Below are 21996 nucleotides of genomic sequence, written 5' to 3'. Positions count from 1 at the left end.
TCCTTCTTCCACGTGTCAAAATCTTTTATTACGTCATCATAATTTTATTTATAATGACAATATTATACTTCTAAAATTGTCTTCTCATCTGGCAAAACAGAAACTTGGCAATGTTATGTCATAACTCTCCTCTCTACATTGCTTTAATTTTACTGATGTGCAAAACACAACTAGACTATCTAATAATTCAGACTGTGATAACCTTCAAGTCTTGAAAGAAGTCTTTCCTAACTGAAAATCTGTTTCTAACCTACAAATAATAGGTCTGAACCCAATAAACATTACTGAAGAACAAATATTCTGGAGCGGCTCTTGAACAAAACTAATCAAATGAAACCGTATTATTCACAAAGGCTAAGCAGGGTCAAATGTCTGTTTTGGAGGCAATATGGCACTAACTCTGGACTCAGAATGTATGAGATTCATATCTACCACTTACTAGCTCATTATACCTCATTTTCTCTTTTTTTTTTTTTCTTTTAGAGACAGGGTCTTGCTATGTTGACCAGATGGGTCTTGAATTCCCGACCTCAAGCAATCCTCCCAAAGTGCTAGCATTACAGGCATGAGCCACCATGCCTGGTTCCTTACTTTCATTATCTGTAAAATGGGACTAATAGTGGTACTTATTACTGTGAAACTTAAGACACTTTTTTTTCTTTTTTTTTTTTTTAAATAGAGACAAAGTCTCACTACGTTGCCTAGGCTGGTCTCAAACTCCTGGACTCAAGCAATCCTCCTGTCTCGGCCTCCCGAAGTGCTGGGAGCCAGACACGTTTTTAACAACAATAAAGCAACTACTACTTTACTGAGAGTTTACTCTGTGCCAGACACTGCCCACTGGCTTCACATCAGTTTGTACATATGAAGTATTTGGTGTGATTCCTGGCACATGCTAAACAATATATATATTAGCTAATGTTATTCATCATTACTATCATAAGAATCATGAATAAAGTTAACAGTGGTTTAATATAGATACTTGAGACAGTTACAGGGGCAAGAAAGGCATCTACTAACGGTGCTAGAAATTTGGTTATCAAAGACTATCTTGAGAATGCAATTTCAATCATTTTTGCAAAGACTGTTATTTCACCAAACATTTCCTGTATTAAAAAAAAAATTAACTGGCTTTGAAGTTAGCTAGACTTGAATAACCATCCAAATAATCCAAAGCTCCTATTTGCCTTGTGTAAATTTCTTTTATCTGTCTGAGCACCAGTGACTTCATCTGAAAATGGGAACAATGGCTATCTTGTTGAGATACTGAAGAATTAAGAGATAATACAGTATGAAAGCAGTTATCACAGTGCCTATGAAGATTTTGTTGTTGTTTCCAAAGCGTAGAGATCAGGTCTCCTAAAACATTTAAAAATAATCTAACAAAATAAGGGTCATTAAGTAGCTGTGCCAAGAAAAAAGAATACACTAAATGATTATGACAACTTGTTAGGGTAATAAGTTATAAAACATTAAAATAATGCACTAAGATTTTTTAAAGTCTATATCACATGAAACTGAAATCGTCATCTAATCTAAATAAACTGAACAATCATCCCAGTGTTCCATTAGCTCAAATCTGAAGAAAATACAAAAAAAAGTCTCTAGTATCACCAATAAATGTTAAGTTACCTCAGAGCAAAAGAAAGTTGTATATACCCAGCTGGCCAATATCCAATTCCAACAACACAGAAAGGCAGTCTCCAAAGCCTCAAAGTCCCGAGATATAGGAACTAGGAAACCCAAGCAACAACCTAGCTCCACAAGTCTGTAGTGCCCTTCTCAAGCCCCATGAAAAGGCAGGAAGTGGGTATGCAGCACTCTCAAGGGTATCTACCTCTGAAGGAAGAAGCAAAGAGGAGAGTCAAATATAAACTCTTAGTCCTGGATTGTAGCAAAGAAGAGAGGCTCATTCAAGGGAAGCAAAGCTGCACTTCCTGTTCTGTTCCTAGTAACTGCTATACTAAAGTCTTAAGACACCTTTGTCATACGCAAGGATGATTACAAGGAAGGCATACATTAGATTTCTACTCACCACCTTGAGAAAAGGATAACCACTGATGAAAACTGTTTGCAGCAGAAAACTACACTAATGTTATCTTTTTAAAATTCTTATTTAACCCCTTAATGATTATTTTAGTTCATTAAACTGTTGAACCTTTTACTTCTGGTTTACTTACTTTTAAAGCTAATGCTATCTAGAAATGTCTTCCTGGAATTTCTTATTTTGCCAAGAAACAATTCTCTTTCTACCCCACAATCTAATCAGAGCCTAGAATATGCAAAGAGACAGCAATCCATCATCCAGGACAGAAAGAATCCACGAACATGGTTGCAAAGTGACAAAAACAAATAAAGCCTAATCATAAAACTCTAAATAAGGTCAGGTATGGTGGCTCACTCCTGTAATCCCAGCGCTTTGGAAGGCTGAAGTGGGGGGATGGCTTGAGAACCGGAGTCCAAGACCAGCCTAGGCAATATAGTGAGCCCAGTACCAACAAAAATCAAAATTCTAAAAATCAGCCGAGGTTACAGTGAGCTATGATTGTGCCACTGCACTCCAGCCTAGGAGACAGAGCAAGACCCTGTCTCTAAAAATACAAATCAATAAATCAAACTCTGAATAGGCTAATTATAAAGCATACATTAGAACTACAGACCTCTAAAAGCTTACCACAAATGTAAGCCTTGTCCTAGTACTAAATCTGGCTTCAAAGGATTTGCAGACAAGTTTAATAATAAGCTTCCAAATGACTTCTAATTATTTACACAGAAGAACACTTATATATTTAAACATACCCCTTTTAATTATGAATAATGCATAATTATAAATTATGAAATGCTAGTCTTTACACATAATATTTGGTCAAATCAATAAATGCTTGACACCCGGACTTGTGCAAGGAAGACACAGGGGTATATAATCTCTACCCACAGGAATTCTAAAATATACTTAGAAAATGTTCAAGTGTTAAACAATGTTTTAACTGTCATTCAAAGAAACAATAGAAGAGATATTTTAAGGTAACACACAATTAGCTCCCAAATGAATGACTTAGTAAATGCCACCTAACGTAAAGAGAAAAGCGAGAGAGTTGGCAAAGTTGTGGTTAGAGAAGCATTCCCAAGAAAGCAGAAAGTCCATGAGCTCTCCAAATTCACAAACATTAACTGTAAAACAGTTAAGAGCTTACTAATTTACTCTTGATTTTAGAGAAATACAGCCTGAGATGGACAGCAGTAATTGCAAAGTTATTGCTCCTCTCCTAAGTCAAAGATACCGGAGGATGGTCACCAAGGATGGCCACAGCACACTTCAAATGGATGGCGCTCAAAGAGGTCTTGCATATCTTCGAGATGCTTGGGGAATCCTAATGGACATGCGCTGGCGTTGGATGATGTTGGTCTTTTCTGCTTCTTTTGTTGTCCACTGGCTTGTCTTTGCAGTGCTCTGGTATGTTCTGGCTGAGATGAATGGTGATCTGGAACTAGATCATGATGCCCCACCTGAAAACCACACTATCTGTGTCAAGTATATCACCAGTTTCACAGCTGCATTCTCCTTCTCCCTGGAGACACAACTCACAATTGGTTATGGTACCATGTTCCCCAGTGGTGACTGTCCAAGTGCAATCGCCTTACTTGCCATACAAATGCTCCTAGGCCTCATGCTAGAGGCTTTTATCACAGGTAATTTTGTCTTTGTTCTTAAAAAAACAAAAACAAAAACAAAACAAAACAAAACTACAGGTGTTTGGAAAGGGTATAGTCAAGTTATAAGTAATGCTGTTACAGAATAATTTATCTATATTAATAGCAGGTAATGTCTAAGATAGAAAAGAAACAGTTTAGAGCCAAAAAAAATAGGAGAAATGCATAAGGAACCTGTCTCAATGCCAAAATTTTACTTACTGGAACTACTTAAGAAAAAAGAGATCAGTATGATACTAAATTGCAGAAATATCCTATATCGAAAAAAAAATTAACAAAAGGTTTAAAAGGAGGTTTTCACTGAAGCTAATCATTTTGTCAAATACATGAATAAATACATTCAATACATATTTTGACAGTCATTTTACCTAACAAAGGAATTTGGCTTTTTTTCTTCACTGGGCTAGAATTCCCTCCTATGAGTTCATCTTTTCAACATTTACTTTATGCCAGTGAGCCCAGAACACCACAGTCAGCATTGTATGTTAGAGAACAAGTTATGTATACACATTCTTAGCAAAATGCACTGGAAATATGTCCACAAAGATTATGAAATTTTGCTCATGAACACAGAAAACTCTTTCCTTTAAAGGAAGACTAGTGCCCTTTTTATGTGACCTACATAATTTCAAAAGAAAACTTGGTTTTAATATACTATTCAATAATAATCTGAGAAGGTAAGCATTGGGCCGTATGAAGAATGATCTGGAATGAAATCCCAATGTGCTACCAACCAGCTCTATAACCTGCAAATCACAAACTTCTACAACAAGAGTTCCTATACTGGGTCAGTCCTTTGCATACAATTAAGGGGGTCTATAAACTTACATGGGAACAACTTGTATCTCTTGGCACTAACCACTAATTGAAATTTGGCATCTCCTACAGGCAACAAAAAACAATATCACCAGCAGTATTAGTAGCTTTGATTCAAACAGAAATCATAAATATTTTGTCATATCAAACCAGAATACTTGACAATCACAGTACCAAACCCACCACTAGACTGTTATTTAATGTATCAGTAAGGCACATATAGTACTATAATAACGTTTCTTAAATGTTCAACTGAATTTCAATAATTTGGTTTCTTTTATATTTTACTTTTAAGCACTTAAAACATAATTCTGGTAAGTACTTACTTCTTAGACCTTACCAACAGCCCGCCAACAAAATCTGTGGCACAAAACTGATTAAGAAACTCTTATATATAGCTTAGGGCACAAGGAAGATATACCTGAAAGGTGCACTGAAATTACCTGATAGTCAGTCCTCCCCTGCCCCACAAAAGGTTTCTGAGTTTCAAAGTTTAAAAATTCTTCAAAATATCACTTTTTTTTTTTGAGATGGAGTCTTGCTCTGCTGCCCAGGCTGGAGTGCAGTGGTACAAACTTGGCTCACTGCAATCTCCTGCCTCAGCCTCCTGAGTAGCTGGGATTACAGGCATGTGCCACCAGACCCAACTAATTTTTGTATTTTTAGTAGAGACGGGGTTTCATCATGTTGGCCAGGCTGGTCTTGAACTCCTGACCTCAAGTGACCCGCCCGCCTCAGTCTCCCAAAGTGCTGGGATTACAGGCGTGAGCCACCATGCCTGGCCAAAATATCACTCATTCTACTGGTCCCCTCCCCATCCCAAATCATTCTACTCTGAACCTAGTCTCTACTTCAACGTAATCTGGCTGTAGCCAAGTTGCATTTATTTTCTATTACTTTGTTTTAAGCACAGGCAGGAATATAGGAAATGACCAATTCTTTGACTTTGTAAGAAACTAGAGGACGAAGTTTTACATTTCTCTGTAACAAAATCATTTTGCTTATTCATTTTGAAATCATGGTTTTTAAACAGAAACGTACTTTGAAAAATGCTTCAGGCAAATAAGACTAACCAAATTAACAATGAGTTCAATTCCTGACTCATTCAAAGGCATGGCACCAAGAAATGTGTAAATATTTGATATACACTTCTCATTCAGAAAAAGTATTGATATTTAAAGTCTTCATTCTAAAAAAAAAATCAACAATTTCTTATTTAGGTGCTTTTGTGGCGAAGATTGCCCGGCCAAAAAATCGAGCTTTTTCAATTCGCTTTACTGACATAGCAGTAGTAGCTCACATGGATGGCAAACCTAATCTTATCTTCCAAGTGGCCAACACCCGACCTAGCCCTCTAACCAGTGTCCGGGTCTCAGCTGTACTCTATCAGGAAAGAGAAAATGGCAAACTCTACCAGACCAGTGTGGATTTCCACCTTGATGGCATCAGTTCTGAGGAATGTCCATTCTTTATCTTTCCACTAACCTACTATCACTCCATTACACCATCGAGTCCTCTGGCTACTCTGCTCCAGCATGAAAATCCTTCTCACTTTGAATTAGTTGTATTCCTTTCAGCAATGCAGGAGGGCACTGGAGAAATATGCCAAAGGAGGACATCCTACCTACCCTCTGAAATCATGTTACATCACTGTTTTGCATCTCTGTTGACCCGAGGTTCCAAAGGTGAATATCAAATCAAGATGGAGAATTTTGACAAGACTGTCCCTGAATTTCCAACTCCTCTGGTTTCTAAAAGCCCAAACAGGACTGATCTGGATATCCGCATCAATGGACAAAGCATTGACAATTTTCAGATCTCTGAAACAGGACTGACAGAATAAGACTTATCCATTTTTTAATGTATTAAATACACCCAGCCAGTTATGCAGCTACTTTTTCTTTACTGTATCTCATGTTTTCTTTTTTCAATGCTAATTATAGCTCTCTACATCACGGTAATCATGCCTATGCCCACATAAAAATGGCTGAGCTAACAATACACATTCTGGAAACATAACACTCTACGTTACAAAGTTTGTTACCTGCTGAAATCAATGTAACTCGACAGACACTTATCCAGAAATGTTGCTGGTGAATTTATAAGAATGTGGTATGATACTAGTAATGAAGGCAAAATGGACAGTGAAGTTTAACACAACTGAACTCTAAGAAAATCAACCATTAATCTCTCATTTTCATCTGCAAATTGAAGCAACAGTTTAGTTTCAAACCTAGCTCCCTGGGTGGAATGACGACTTCACTATACTTAGTGAACATCCTTTAAGAGCTGGGGTTTTTTTCGAGACAACAAAGATCATTCATTTGGTTCTTTATACTATGAAACTTGAGTATTACCTCCTTAATTTTTAACAACTAAGAACAAAAATTAACGAGAAAAACAACAAAGTACAAATTTATACATAAACCTAAAAGCATTTGAACATGACACCCGAACACATACATATATGTTCACTTATTTGTGGCAGAAGGTGGTCAGATAAGCTCCAGCCCAAATGGAACCTGCAGGGTGGTATTTTGCATTACAAGGAGACGCAAAATTTTATTTTGAAACTGTCCTCCATAATAATCAAACAGTGATTCATCTAAATGACTTCTAGCAACCTAAGTAAAAACATTCCCCTCCTATGTATGATTCATTTGATCATATAAAACATCATGATGGCTCTAATTCATAAATACAAAAATATATTTAAGTCTTTATAGATATAAAGCTTTACTTAGATATAACTTGAGTGAGTAGGGAAAAAAATCTACAGTAGATAAAGCAAAAGATAATTAGGCAACAAAGCATTTTCAAACCCAAATTCCTGTTTCCAACTTCAAATAGTTTTTTCTATAAACACAAAATCAGTGTTTATTCACCAGTAGGAGGTTGGACTAGATGAACTCTATTATTTCTTTCTAAATCTAATACTCCATAAAAATTACGTTTCCTCTGTTTCATTTTTTATTTTATCTATGCTAAAATGAGCCCTTTCCCTTATGTCCAGTTTAAGATGATCATTTGCATGATTTTCATTTCAATAAAAAAAAGAGAAACTGTCCTTAAAACAAAACAAAAACCAAAAAAGTCACCCTATCAGGTTTCAAACAGATTTGTGGCTGTTCTTTTCTGAAATTTCCCTTATTCAGGTTTCTGTGGGAAAAATGAAAGATTAACCTTCCCCACTGGTGATGACCTAGGCAGGAATCATCTCTTGAAATAAATACTAGCTGAGTAAAGGCAAGCAGGTGTGAAGAGCAGGGCTCAGCAGCAAGTCACATTTTTCTACTATTTGACCAAAAGGAAAAGAAAATAAAGAAGAACTCTGGAGTGGTCTAAGACTGATAATAGCAGAAGAATATCAAGAACACAGAAACTTAATTATTGTGAACTTTTGCTGTTTGAAAATCTTAGACATTCATTCTTAAGTAGAAATCAGACCAACAGATTTTCCCAACCCAAGACTATTGTAACACATAAAGATAGCAAGAATTCTTATTTCTATAATAAATTAACAAGATTCACCTAACCTGTGAAAATAAAGTAGTATTGAAGACTTACATGGTATGTTGTTTCCTAAAGGCACTACATCACTTACACAGATCACACTCTCGCTGGTTAAGTGAAGCTGCCCAAGGTGACGTAAGTGAATGAGTAAAACCTGAGATCTAAGGTTCCATTTAAGTCAGATGAGTTTCATATTAAACTTACTGTTTATAATAAATTTGGCATTTGAAAACTAAATATGACTTCCCCTACACATGCCAAAAAAAACTATTGGTAAACTACTGTTATTTAATAAACATTTTATAAATCTATAAGAAACGTGATCCAAAACTTTCTTGCAGGAGATAGAAAGCTTCTGGGAGGACTGTTCATTGTTTCTTTCACTTATTTCAAACCACAGTTTCTAGGTTAAGGATTAGGTTTTCTATAGAAAGACCATTATCCTCTCAGGAAAAGGAAGTAACAATGGAAAAAGGGGGGAAAATTACTGGGAGGTAGGAATGGCTGCTCTGCCTTTCTGGATGTGCAGCTCACTAACCTGGATCATCTGGGAGCTTGGTCATGAAGTCTTGCATACATGATCAGGAAGACTACTTCGGAACTAACTTTAAACGTTTCTTTGGAAACTGATAAAGATAGCATGACAGTTCCAACAAACTGGAGACATGTCATTACCTAAAAATCTCAGGGGCCTAGTTTTACATATGTACAAGCCCATACTACCAAGTACCAGAACAATCTATAACCAAAAATTGCTATGTCTATTAACAAGTATTTCATACCAAAATACACTAATTTGTATTGCACTGGGCTGAGTGTACCAGTATCATATGGATTATTTTTTAATAATCCTTTCATTTCACCCTTACAGAATCATACCATAAGATGAGCACCAGAACTGATCTCCCCCTGTGCACAATCAATTCCTACTGAATAGGAATTCTAATTCTACTATCAAAGACATTTTTCCACCTTCACATTCTCCTATGGTTGTTCACAGGGGTTATGCAAGTTTCTTACACCTTACAAGACATCTTACATCTAAAGATGTCTGTAATTCTACCCATTTCTCTTTTCATGAGAAGCAAATACATGGTAAGCATCATTCCTAATTTTAAAAAGAACAGATCATCCTGGAACCTTCAGTACTTGAACTGTCTTAATGTGATGTCGTAGGACATCTCACAATATACTCATATTGACCTCATACTGATCAATATATCAGTGTGTCTGAACAAACTGTAGTATTGCTACTCTTGGAGAGTGTAAGATATAATTATGAACAATGCTTTTTAAAGACCTACATTATCGTCAACAAAAGTGGATTACTTCCAAAAAGTAAAAGCTCAGAATCTTTAGCACAGTTAACCTGAAGTGAGCATCTTTTCAAAAAGCATTCAAAGTCACTATGACATATTAGAATATATATGTATGTGGAAATTACCATGATATTTTAGTATACTAGCAGTTATATAATAGTAGATACTAACTAGAAGTTAGTATCCTTAATATTCTGAGATACTTCATGTTAGTTTAGTTTTATGGAACCTGCCTTTTCAAAGATATACCAATGGGATGTACAGAAAAGAACCTTTACCTTTAATAGAGGATGGCTAAGAAAACTACCCTCAATGGATTAATATAGTTAAAATATGAAAACCACGAATAACGATGACTAAACTTGACTATTCCAAACCATCAAAGTGTGAATATGTGTGAACAGTTAAAATCAGGCTATTGGTCTATCAACTCACTACTTTCCCAAGGCAACCCAAGCCATTTTCAGTCAATTCTAATTATTAGATCTTTTAAGATTGTGTCCAATACCTGCCCCCTTGAACCTTCCAACAGTTAGCCCTTTTTTGCCCTTTAGACTCATACAGATCAAGTCTAAGTCCTCACTCACATGATCATGATTAGTAGGCAGGTATTGATAGAGAGTGACCTATAAGCCCTCCTCCCAACCTGCCCTGTCCACAATCTTGTCTCCTATCTAAACAGCTCCATTTCCTTCACACAGTTCCTATCACAAGGCTTCAAATGCCCCAGCCCTTCTACTCCAATGTGTGGACCTTTTCAAGGTGTGGTCCCAGAAGTGAACACAATGCTTAGGCTTGCCTGTGACAACATAAAAGACAATGGGCCTATCACCTGACTCACTGAAGACACTTTAGTAAATACTGCCCATGGCTGAGAGGACATCAGCACACCGCTGATGAACATGAAGCCCAGAGTCACTGAGAGGGTTGTATCCTTTCCACAGGAGGCTGTTTTTACATGCAGCCACTCCTTAAATTCTGTAATTTCCTTATGTAAGACCTTTCATTTCTGCTGTTAAAACGCCCCATTTGATTAGATTTGGTCTCTTGATTCACCTTGATTCTGATCCCATGTCCTAACTGTTCCACTCCATAGATATCCCTTACAATATTGAATGATTTTGAAAATCTGATCAGCATACCAACAACATCCTCTAAAGAAATATTTTGCACCTAGCACATAAGTGGGAATTCAATATTTGTTGAATGAATAAATGAGTTCATATGCTCTTATTTACAGTAATCCCGCCTTATCCACAGTTTTGCTTTAAACTTTCAGTTAACTATGGTCAATCGTGATCCAAAAATATTACAGTACTTTGAGAAAGAGAGAGAGACCACATTCACATAACTTTTTTTTTTTTTGGAGACAGAGTCTTGCTCTGCCAGCCAGGCTGGAGTGCAGCGGCACAATCTCAGCTCACTGCAGCCTCCACCTCCCGGGTTCAAGCGATTCCCCTGCCTCAGTCTCCCTCAGTAGCTGGAATTACAGGTGCTCACCCACCATGCCTGGCTAATTTTTTTTTGTATTTTTAGTAGAGTCAGGGTTTCACCATGTTGGCCAAGCTGGTCTCCAACTCCTGACCTCAAGTGATCCGCCAACCTCAGCCTCCCAAAGTTCTGGGATTACAGGTGCGAGCCACTGTGCCCAGCCTCACATAACTTTTATTACAGTATATTGTTATAATTGTTCTATTTTATTATTAGTTATTACTGTTAGTATCTTACTGTGCCTAATTTATAAATTAAACTTTATCATAGATATATATGTATAGAAAAACATAGTATTTATGGGATTCAGTACTATCTGTGGTTTCAGGCATCCACTGGGGGTCTTGAAATGTATCTCCCACAAATAAAGGGGGACAACTACTATAACCCTAAAAATTTTGTAAGGCATTATCACTCATTTTATTATGAGTCTAATGAGATCTGAGAGCTTAGAATAACCATGATCTTCTGATTGCAAATCCTGTACTCTTTAAACTACCGTTCATCCCCTCTACATATTCGTGGCAAGTACTGAATCAGACAAGGATGGGAGCAGAGGTCTTGACAAGCCCCCCATGATTATGTTAATCCAATAGTCTAAAATAGGGCTAAAGCTAACGATAAACTATCTACCTAGTCTGTTCCAAATTTCCTCATGCTACACACCTTTATTTTTTTTTTTTGACAGGGTCTCACTCTGTCACCTGGGCTAGAGAGTGCAACGGTGTGATCACGGCTCACTGCAGCCTCGACTTCTTGGGCTCAAGCTACCCTCCCATCCCATGACGGCCTCCCAAGCAGCTGGGACTACAGGCACACGCCATCATGCATGTCTAATTTCTGTACTTTTTTGTAGAGACATGGTTTCACCATGTCTCCCAGGCTGTCCTGCCTTGGCCTCCCAAAGCACTGGGATTACAGGCATGAGCTACCACACCTGGCCTTAACGGTTTTCATTAATATAAATACAACTATGTATTCCCAATGCCACATTCATAAATGAGAAATTTTAATTACTGATATCTTTAAGTTTTTAATAGAAACAGTGATACAAAGCTGACTGTTAAAATTACTTAGTTTTTAGAACAATCTGCAAGTCAGTCTGTGAATGGTATTTACATATTTAACATATCTTTATAAGAAATATTTACCACTGCCCGGTACGGTGGCTCATGCCTGTAATCCCAGCACTTTGGGAGGCTGAGGCGGGTGGATCACGAGGTCAAGAGTTCAAGATCAGCCTGGCCAACATAGTGAAACCCCATCTCTACTAAAAATACAAAAATTAGCCAGGTGTGGTGGCACGCACCTGTAGTCCCAACTACTTGGGAGGCTGAAGCAGGAGATTCACTTGAACCCGGGAGGCATAGGTTGCAGTGAGCCAAGACCACACCATTGCACTCCAGCCTGGGTGACAGAGTCTCCAGCCTTTGAGACTCTGTCTCAAAATAAAAAAAAAAAGACAAAAAACAAAAACAAAAACAAAAAAAAACAAGAAATGATTAACACTATCAGTTATAATCATGCTCTGGAGAACTTTTTTAGCACTTGTAGGACTTGGAACTTGTAATGATAATTTTCATAGTACCAATTCATGGTACTATGAATTGGCATTATTTTCTCCTCAGATGTTAATACCTACTGGTAGTTTGTAAGGTAGTACCTTTAATCAGTTAGGAAGCTCATCTTAACAGTATAAATTCTTTAAATATAAATTATGTATTTAAATACAAATTATGATTAATTCATCATAAACAATGGAATCCTGTTCCTTTATTATGTTCCTCTTCTGTGGCTACCTTAACTGTAATTTATCTGAGTTATTTTCTTTTTGTTCTCATCACAAAACAAGAAAAAAAAAAAAAAAGGACTATACAGCAAAACGGCCAGATGAATAAATTAGTAAATTAAGAACACTGATAGTTTTGGCCTTTGTTCTCTGATACAAAAGCAAAGATTTTAGCATTTGCCCTGTTTCTTCTCATCTGTGAGATGCTATCTACACTAGAAAAAGAGTTAGTAGATTGGTTCCTAACTTGAGTCTTCAGTTCACAAACTGGCCTTAGTAAAGAATATATGCCTTGCAGAGAACACACAGACCAAGTCAAGTAAATCCTAATGGCTGTATTCATCATCTCTGGTTTCATGCAGTAGAGACTTCAAATAACCGTGGAAGTTTAAATGCAAGAAATGCTGCAGCCCCATCTACTGGAGAGGTGCAGGTAACTGAGTCAATTTTTAATAAATTTATCCTTATGTGTGTAGGTAAGAACCTTACCTACATCTTTTCGTCCTGGTTTTTCAAAACGTCTGTCACCCCTGGAAAAGAAAAAATAAGTTTCAAACAAAGTCTCACAGTGATATAGATTTCCTATCTGTGACACTCACTTTCCCATTTTTCTAAAAGCATTTCTTCTTCAAATTACAAAACAAATAAATACATAGTTATTGCCTAATATTTGGAAAATATAGAAAAGCACAAAGATAAAAAGAAAAATATCCATCCCCTCACCTACCAAAAGCTGTTTCTATTGACCCAAAATATTATTTTTAAAATTAGATACATAGTATACAGTTTTATATACTGCTCTTAGAATGTGTTTCCCCACATCATTAAATATTTTCAAAAATACCTCTAATGCTCATATAATATCCTACTTTGTGGATATACAATTATATAAGGGCAACATCAATCTGTTTGGCTTATTTCCAATTATTTTGTATTATAAATATCATCACAGTGAACATTCTTGTACATACATCTTTGTGCAATTGCCCCCACTCATCTTGATAGACTTCATATAAAGTCACAAACAATATAGAGAGAAGATACTTTTACTAATACCAACAAACAATAACATGACAATTTGGTATTTGCTATCAAATACCAAATCAAATTAACTATGCTGGCACTCATATATTAACCTATCTATCTAGAATCCGTCTTCCTTTAAATAAGAATCATTTAAAAATTTCTAATGTACAACTTGACATTCAATACTTAAGAGCATTTTTTAAAATGAAACCCTTTAACTGTACAAAAACATTTCTCTCCGCAGAAAGCAAAAAATAAGTAAGTTTTATATGCCAAGAAATTTTTATGCCAATATGTGGATCCTTTAGTTACCTTTCCTCCCAGCTCTGCGATCTATGCATTTCTCTGCCACCTCCTCGACCAAAAACACCCTCTACTTCATCAAAACTTCTTTGGTAGAAACCACATTCACCTCTGCCTCTGCCTGAAAATAAGAAAACAGAAAAAAATGATAGTCAGATGTCAACATGTGGCACACATTCACCGCCATAAATTAATATCTAAAGTTCCATCTCTATACAAGGCAGGACATCTACATTTAAATACTGAATGAGGCCTGATGATCTTGACTTATGAGACCAACAATGGCACTGAAGTAGCTGGACCACAAGAGGCTGAAAGAAACAAGTTAAAAAACTAACATAATATAATGTAATAGACCCAGTCCCGAACAAGAAAGTATCAACTTTAAGTTCTTTAACAAAAAGTTGAATAGTGAAATTCTAAGAAGTTCAATAAAACACTACCGTAGATTAAATATTTTATTGTTTTATTTTCATAAAAATGGAAGAAATCTTGGTTTAGAGAGTTTAAGAATACAGGGGCTAAAGTTAAAAAGTCAAGCATAAAAGTTAAAATAATTTATCTAATCCCAGAGAAAGGAAAACTTAATAGCATCAATTCTAAAACCATCAAATCTCATGAACGCCATACAGGGTATATTACACAGTAACCAAAGGTACAGTTTACTCTATACCCAAATCTTGAGGTTAAAAAGAAATGTAGCAGGACTAAACTTGAACCAACAAAGCTGGCAGAGTGTCTGGGTATAGGGATTTAGAGGCTCTCTCTGGTGGTTCAAGCATAAACTGGCCTTTACTGAAGGCAATTTGGTTATATCTATTGACATTTGACTCAACAATTCTACTTAGGATTTATCCTAATAGAAATAGTTGTACAAAAATGCAAATATATATGAAGATGTTTACTGTAATTAAAAAAAAACTAGAAATCTAATCAATAAAGGATTAGCTACATAAATTCTGATAAAATACAGTAGAACACTGTGATGCCACAGCAGATTAAGCACGGATATTATTCTGTTCAATAACAAGAACATACTGAAGAATGATGCAAATAAAAATTATTCCATTTATATAAATGATATAGCTGCACCGTTAGGGTCAAGAAGGCTATATACCCAATTGTTAGGTCTGGAGGCAGAAGACCATATGCACTTTTAGCTTTATACTTTATGTACAGTTTTCCCAACAAACATTTGTATTCAATACGCAGGTGAGAAAATGAGAGGAGGGGAGGAGGGGTGGGGGTCTAAGGATGTATTTATAACTAGGTGAAATCTTAGCCATCGTCCCTAGCTCAATTTTTCTCACAGCGCACAATGACCCAAAGAAAAATGATGATGGGATCTTGACAAATGCATCCCAAAGCTAAATATAATTGAGCTAATTACTTCAAATATCATGCAGTATTTCTATTTCTTGTTTGTAATTTATCAAGAATTAACTCAGAATACACTTGTACTTTTATATGACTATATTATGAAGCATCAAAATAATGCACCAAATTATTTTGTGGGTAATCTTAGAAACAATGGATACCCTCTTGACTAGTGCAAGTATCCACTTCCTCATTTGTCAAATGGAAGTGAGAAGCACGGTGGAACTATAATAATCTTAAAGTTACCCTTCCACTTGTGTCAACTTCACTTAAAGTCAACTCACAGTTTAAGTACTTCTCCCCTTCAGGAAATATATACACTGTATTTAAGATCCTAAAATAATGTAATACAAATTGTCATATAACGCATGTCCTCTACAAGGAAGATTTTAGGATGGGGGCAAAAGTCTCCTCGTCTTTTAGAGAAAGCCATTTTCTCAGGAAGGCCATTACACTTGTATCACCTGGAAGAAAATGTTTTATTCCAGAAACATATAAATATAAAAAATAGCCTCCAGCTTACCTGAAAATCAAGCAAAACACATATAAAATATTTTCTCAGTTATGACTAGCACTGACACCAGTCCTGCTAATGATACTAAAACTTTAGGGTGGGACATACTACAACGATCAAGTCCTAAAGCTTTCCAACTTGGAAAAATTTTAATCTTCTATAAAGTGGTTCCCATACATGAATAAGTAAGTAAATATAACATGATGAACCTATCGTAAGGCTCAATTAAAGAACTGTTCTACTGAGAATTCACCCTATTCTTTTTGGGAATTAAAACATACTTCCTTTTAATAATGATGAAGACAATGGTTGAGAGTTGTGTCAATCTGCTTTATTTTTAAACAACCTAACCAAATAAAATAAGACGACAGTTTCATGTTGTTCTTACCACCTATTTAGTTTATTTAAATTTTACTAGTACATGATATTTAGCAGCCTGGAAATCAGTCAATTTCCACATCAAAGTTTCCTAAAGTTGCAAACAGCCAAGATAATCATCTAGTGTTAGCTCTGCCTATACAAAGAAAAGCCACAATAATCATTATTTAACCAGCAAGTTAAAATTAAGTAATGAGTGGAAAACACAAAACCACAGATTATAATTACAACTTTCTTTTAGAAAATGAGCTACTGAGATCATTAAAAAGAATCACGGGTGGTTGAGATAATGTTAAAAATACTTTTCACACCAAGTCAGTTGAGACACTTGACTAGTTTCGTGCCATTCTTCAACATTAATATGTAAATAAAGTCATGATTTCTTACATATGTCACAACATCTATCTTTTTTACATAGCCTGATTAAATTCCGAATGTAAGCTTTCTATCATATGTGATAACCCTTCATTTCAAAGAAACCAAAAAGCAAGTAGAAATTCAATCATAAAGCAAAAAGCAAGGAGAAATTCAATCATTCACTTGTTTCTCGATTAAGTAATGGCGGGGGGAGGGGGGTGCTGTTCAGAGATTGGTTGGTATTTGCAGCACACAAAAGTCGGTGTTCTTCACACTTCTTCATCAAGAAGATCTCTCCCTGGCTTGCCCTGAAAAGCACTGGAGGCAAAGCTGCCCAAGTACAACCTCTCCTTGCCACCAACCCACAGCAGAAAAACACAGGAAATGCCCAAGCAGCAGGCCAGAGCCATAAGTGGTCAGTCCCAATTCGAAACCACCACCATGCCACCAAGATGCATGGATCTCAAATTCTGGACCAATGGAACCTAACTCGGTTTATGAATCTGAATTGCCTGTGGAGCTTTTGAAGCACACACATGCCTAGATCCCACCACCCAGAATTTTGTTGCACAGGTATTTCCTTTAAGTTTTACAGATTAGTCTAACATCTCCTCAGGGTAAAAAAAAAAAAAACAAAAAACTCTCTAAAGATGGACAAATAAAGCCAGAAGGAAAAAACACAACTAGGTAATAGTACCTAGCAAAACAAGTGGAGAGTTTTAATCAGACACTTCACACCTGGATTCTCACATTCTGAGTAGACTACTAAAAGAAATCTCTTCCCAGGAATGCACAATTGAATACATTTTCTAGAGAGACTGTAGATAAATTACTCTATTTATAAAGAATTTAAATACTCTATACTCATGATCATGCCAATCTTGGTGGTACAATACGCAGAGACAATGGTCTCACTCATTGCAGACATCCAATTCTTCCATTTCTAAAGCATCTCTTAGAGAAAATTACAAGGTGTATTTAGACCACTGTTATGATTTAGTCAACGTAAGAGCTAAATGATTAAGCAAATATTCATATTACAAATATTAAGAATGTCATCATATAGGAGAAAATCAGCAAACCCAAAATAGGGGGCAGATATCAAAGAAACAAGTAATATCAAAATAAGAACTATTTTTCCAGACAAAAATGTGTAAAACTATAAGTTAAATAAATGAATGTGGCAGAATTATCTTTTGTTCTACCCCAAAGGTCCTAGTCTTGATGAGGCAGTTTTTGTTAAAGCCCCTCTCTGGCTGGAGAAGCTCTTGGCACACGCCCCTCACACAGAAACTGTCACAGAGGACTGCAGGTACTTCAGTGCTGCTTCCATAGTTAAGACACTTCAGGAGGCATTGGCTCCCAAAGTGTAAGGCTCTCTGGGGATGAGGAACATGGATTTCTCGGAGTGAATTGGGACTGTCTAGACTCCCTCATGTTCAAATCTGTACAGCTAGAATTATACTCCTCTGTTCCAAATCAGGGATTATAGAGGAGATACCTTAAAAAAATGGTTCTGAATATAAATATTCAGGACATTTAGTATGCAGTTAATGTCAAAGAACAGTTTTTATTAAATCAGGCATTAAAATATTTTAAAAGTAAGTTCTCTATCCTCCTCCTCCTCCATTATTACTTTTTTCATATGAAAGCTCACCTCGCCCTCTTGAAGAACTTCGACCTCTAGGAGCCCCCACCACTGTTCCTCCTCCTCCTCGTCCTGTCAATCGCAGGACAGCAGCACTATTTACAGACATGGAAAAGTTTCTCTGCCAAAAAAAAAAAAAAAGAGAAAAAGGAACAAAAAGAAAGAAAAAAATGGATGAAACAGATAAAACTACATGTTGCTTCTCCCCACATTCCCTCTGCATCTATAAAATGGCATCTAATTACTACTAGCAATGGAAAACCATAACTGCACAACATACGAGATGATCCAAAACTCGATTTTACCTGATAATTGCAAATTAACATTTCAGAGCAACAGAACTGACAACCAATGTCTTACACTATGCTAGGTTTGGTGAGGAAATAAGCAAACAAACTAAACACTCTATATATGCACAAGTAGATAGGGAAAATACATAACAGAATAAATACAGAAAATTTTACAAAAGAGATCTGGTTTGAAAGGGTCCCGTAAGCCTTTAACTGGGGAAAGGTGGAAATGAAAGGGAGTTACCAAAAGGTCTGATGCGAGAGTAGGACATTCTGCACATCAATGTGAATTAGCAACTCCAAGTAGTATTCAACAGAATGACAGGACTCATAAGTGAATGGGAAAGGGCCAAGGATCTAAACAAGACCAACCATCTAAATAACGCATTAATGGGAAGATGAAGGGAATACTTAATAAATTAAAGTAAAACCCAATCACTCAGTTATTAACCTGCATTTGCACTGCAGCCAATCTGGAACAGGGTCAAGTACAAAGAGATAGTGGAGTGCACCTTTGGTATGTCTGTAGCCAAGGGTTCTCCTGGCAGAGAGAAAACCTTAGGCTTAAGAGTCAAGGTAAAAGGCCAGGCGTGGTGGTTCATGCCTGTAATCCCAGCACTTTGGGAGGCCGAGGCAGGTGGATCATGAGGTCAGGAGTTCGAGACTAGCCTGGCCAAGATGGTGAAACCCTGTCTCTACTGAAAATACAAAAATTAGCCAGGCGCGGTGGCAGGCACCTGTAATCCCAGCTACTTGGGAGGCTGAGGCAGGCGAATTGCTTGAACCCAGGAGGCAGAGGCTGCAGTGAGCCGAGATCATGCCACTGCACTCTAGCCTGGGTGACAGAGCAAGACTCCGTCTCAAAAAAAAAGAAAGAAAGAATTAAGGTAAAAAAGAATCCTGCAATTCAACTAATATTTTAGTCCAAACTGGTTTCCACTGACTTTCTATTTTGATTCAAAGTCAACTGAAATATGATGTCTATACCACCTTCTTTTGAAGAAGTCAACATCTAATCGTTAAAAAACTTCTACTTTCATTATTAAATGTGTTGTAATAAATAGGTCATTTTCTCCTAGCTGCTTTTTTCAGAATTTTATTCACAACAATTTGTTTGGTAAGTTTTAGGAACTTTATCACTGTAAATAAGATTTTTTTTTAGTTTATAGGTATATAGTCATATAATCAAGTAACTTCAAAACTAAAGACTTAAGATATATTTGACAACTAAAAATAAAAGACACCAAACTCAAAAATTATATTTCTATTTCAAACTATAATAAAATGTACTTAATAAAAAAGAAAACTGATTGAAACATATATATTAACTTACCTTTTAGCACAGAGTAAGCAGTGGGGTACTAAATAATGTCTCTGGGTATTATTATAATTAAACAACAGTATGAGGTCCCAAAATACAGATTAATATATTCTAATATTGAAATAATTGTGGTCAGAGCTAACTGCATTATGTATGCTAGGATCCCATGCAGTTGAACACCTATTAACCAAACTATCACATATATAAAACTCAAATGCACCCATTTGTATGTGTGGAGACACACTCATATATTTTCACAAACTCTCATACATTGCTGATGAAAGTATAAACTAGTATAATCTCTCTAGAAGGCAATTTCTAAAAATTATTTAAATGCCCATCCCCTTTGACACAACAATTCTACTTCTTACCCATGTAAAAACTAACATAAACAGAAAGATCATTAACTACAGTACTGTTCATAAAAGCAAAAATATGGAAGCCATCTATGTATTAGCCAATCCTAATTTAAAAATCATGGTCCTCTAACATGTAAAATTCTGTACTGCTGATTAAAAAAAAAAAAAGAAACAACTCTATTTCTTTTTTTTTTTTTTTTGAGATGGGGTCTTGCTCTGTCGTTCAGGCTGGAGTACAGTGGCACAGTCTCAGCTCACTGCAACCTCTGCCTTCCGGGTTCAAGCGATTCTCCTGGCTCAGCCTCCTGAGTAGCTGGGACTACGGGTGCATGCCACCATGCCCGGCTAATTTTTTCTATTTTTGGTAGAAATGGGGTTTCACAGTGTTGGCCAGGATGGTCTCAATCTCCTGACTTTGTGATATGCCCGCCTCGGCCTCCCAAAGTGCTGGGATTACAGGTGTGAGCCACTGTGCTGGGCCACAAATCTATTTCTTAGGCAGAATCGTATGATAACAAAAACTGCAATGTCCTATGGTCAACCTAATATACAGAGACATGGAGCATACTTGTAATTAGGAACACGGAGAGGCCAAACTCCCTGGGACTGAATTCTGGCCCCTATACTCAACTTCTCTGTGCCTCATTTTCCTCATCTATATAATGTAGATAGGGATATTTTTATCTACCTCACGGGTCACTGCAAGCACTCAACACATTAAATGTTAAGTGCTTAGAACAGTGTCTAATACATACTAAAAGCTAAGTATGTCATTATCTTTTAGATGCTTAGGTTAAAACTGTAAAGTGCCAGGCATGGTGGCTCACACCTGTAATCCCAGCAATTTGGGAGGTCAAGGCAGGCAGATCACTTGAGGCCAGAAGTTCGAGACTCGCCTGGCCAACACAGCAAAACACCATCTCCACTAAAATTACAAAAAATAGCCAAGGATGGTGGCAGACGCCTGTAATCCCATCACTTTGGGAGGCCAAGGCAGGCGGATCACTTGAGGTCAGGAGTTGGAGGCCATCCTGGCCAACATGGTGAAACCCCATCTCTAATAAAAATACAAAAATTAGCCAGGCGTGGTGGTGGGCGTCTATAATCCCAGCTACTCGGGAGGCTGAGGCAGAAGAATTACTTGAATCCGAGAAACAGAGGTTGCAGTGAGCCAAGATCACACCACTGCACTCTAGCCTGGGCAATAGAGTGAGATTCTGTCTCAATAAATAAATAAATAAATAAATACTGTCAAGTGTAGAACTGTGTGCACAACATGCTACCATTTCTGTGTGTGTGTGTGTGAAATAGTGTTTAAGGGAATATACAGATAGTTGTAGACACCATAAGCACCCCTGGAAGGGAATACAAGAAAATGGAAATAGCGGTTATTTCTGAGGAAGAGTAATAGGTGGCAGAGTTTGGGTGAGTCACAGACTTGCTTTTCATTATGTGCTTTTTGAATTTTGTTAGGTATATATACAAGTATTATCAAGAATGAATAAATAGGCTGGGCGCGGTGGCTCACGCCTGTAATCCCAGCACTTTGGGAGGCCGAGGCGGGCGGATCACAAGGTCAGGAGATCGAGACCATCCTGGCTAACAAGGTGAAACCCCGTCTCTACTAAAAATACAAAAAATTAGCCGGGTGCAGTGGCGGGCACCTGTAGTCCCAGCTACTCGGGAGGCTGAGGCAGGAGAATGGCGTGAACCCGAGAAGCAGAGCTTGCAGTGAGCCAAGATCGCGCCACTGCACTCCAGCCTGGGCGATAGAGTGAGACTCT

The 21996-nt window shown here is 37.0% G+C and overlaps 2 protein-coding genes across 24 annotated transcripts in view; one reads left to right on the top strand and one right to left on the bottom strand.

Moving 5' to 3' along the window:
- GIGYF2 (GRB10 interacting GYF protein 2) overlaps positions 1-21996 on the bottom strand; it is a 161263-nt gene that overhangs the window by 83768 nt on the left and 55499 nt on the right. For 18 of the 22 annotated variants that reach the window (XM_054477539.2, XM_054477535.2, XM_054477541.2 and 15 more), the window contains 3 exons: positions 18252-18363; positions 13978-14089; positions 13129-13169 (listed from right to left, as the gene is read on the bottom strand). In XM_054477539.2, coding sequence (XP_054333514.1) covers positions 13129-13169; positions 13978-14089; positions 18252-18363 — 265 coding nt within the window. Of the gene's footprint in view, positions 1-8578; positions 10133-13128; positions 13170-13977; positions 14090-18251; positions 18364-21996 lie in introns of those variants that run through there. The other 4 variants (XM_054477547.2, XM_054477549.2, XM_054477548.2 and 1 more) reach the window with 4 other exon arrangements.
- On the top strand, positions 463-6370 carry KCNJ13 (potassium inwardly rectifying channel subfamily J member 13). 2 transcript variants are annotated; one of them, XM_054477556.2, is made up of 2 exons: positions 463-3690; positions 5748-6370. In XM_054477556.2, the coding sequence occupies exons 1-2, from the start codon at positions 3231-3233 to the stop codon at positions 6368-6370; spliced, it is 1083 nt and encodes a 360-aa protein (XP_054333531.1). In that variant the 5' UTR covers positions 463-3230. The 2 variants fall into 2 exon arrangements, with proteins under 2 accessions (XP_054333531.1, XP_054333532.1); XM_054477557.2 differs by having other exon boundaries at positions 463-3454; positions 5748-5808.

The sequence above is a fragment of the Pongo pygmaeus genome, chromosome 11 (genome assembly GCF_028885625.2).
Source record: "Pongo pygmaeus isolate AG05252 chromosome 11, NHGRI_mPonPyg2-v2.0_pri, whole genome shotgun sequence".
Taxonomy (NCBI): domain Eukaryota; kingdom Metazoa; phylum Chordata; class Mammalia; order Primates; family Hominidae; genus Pongo; species Pongo pygmaeus.
This window is presented reverse-complemented; position numbering and strand designations above follow the sequence as displayed.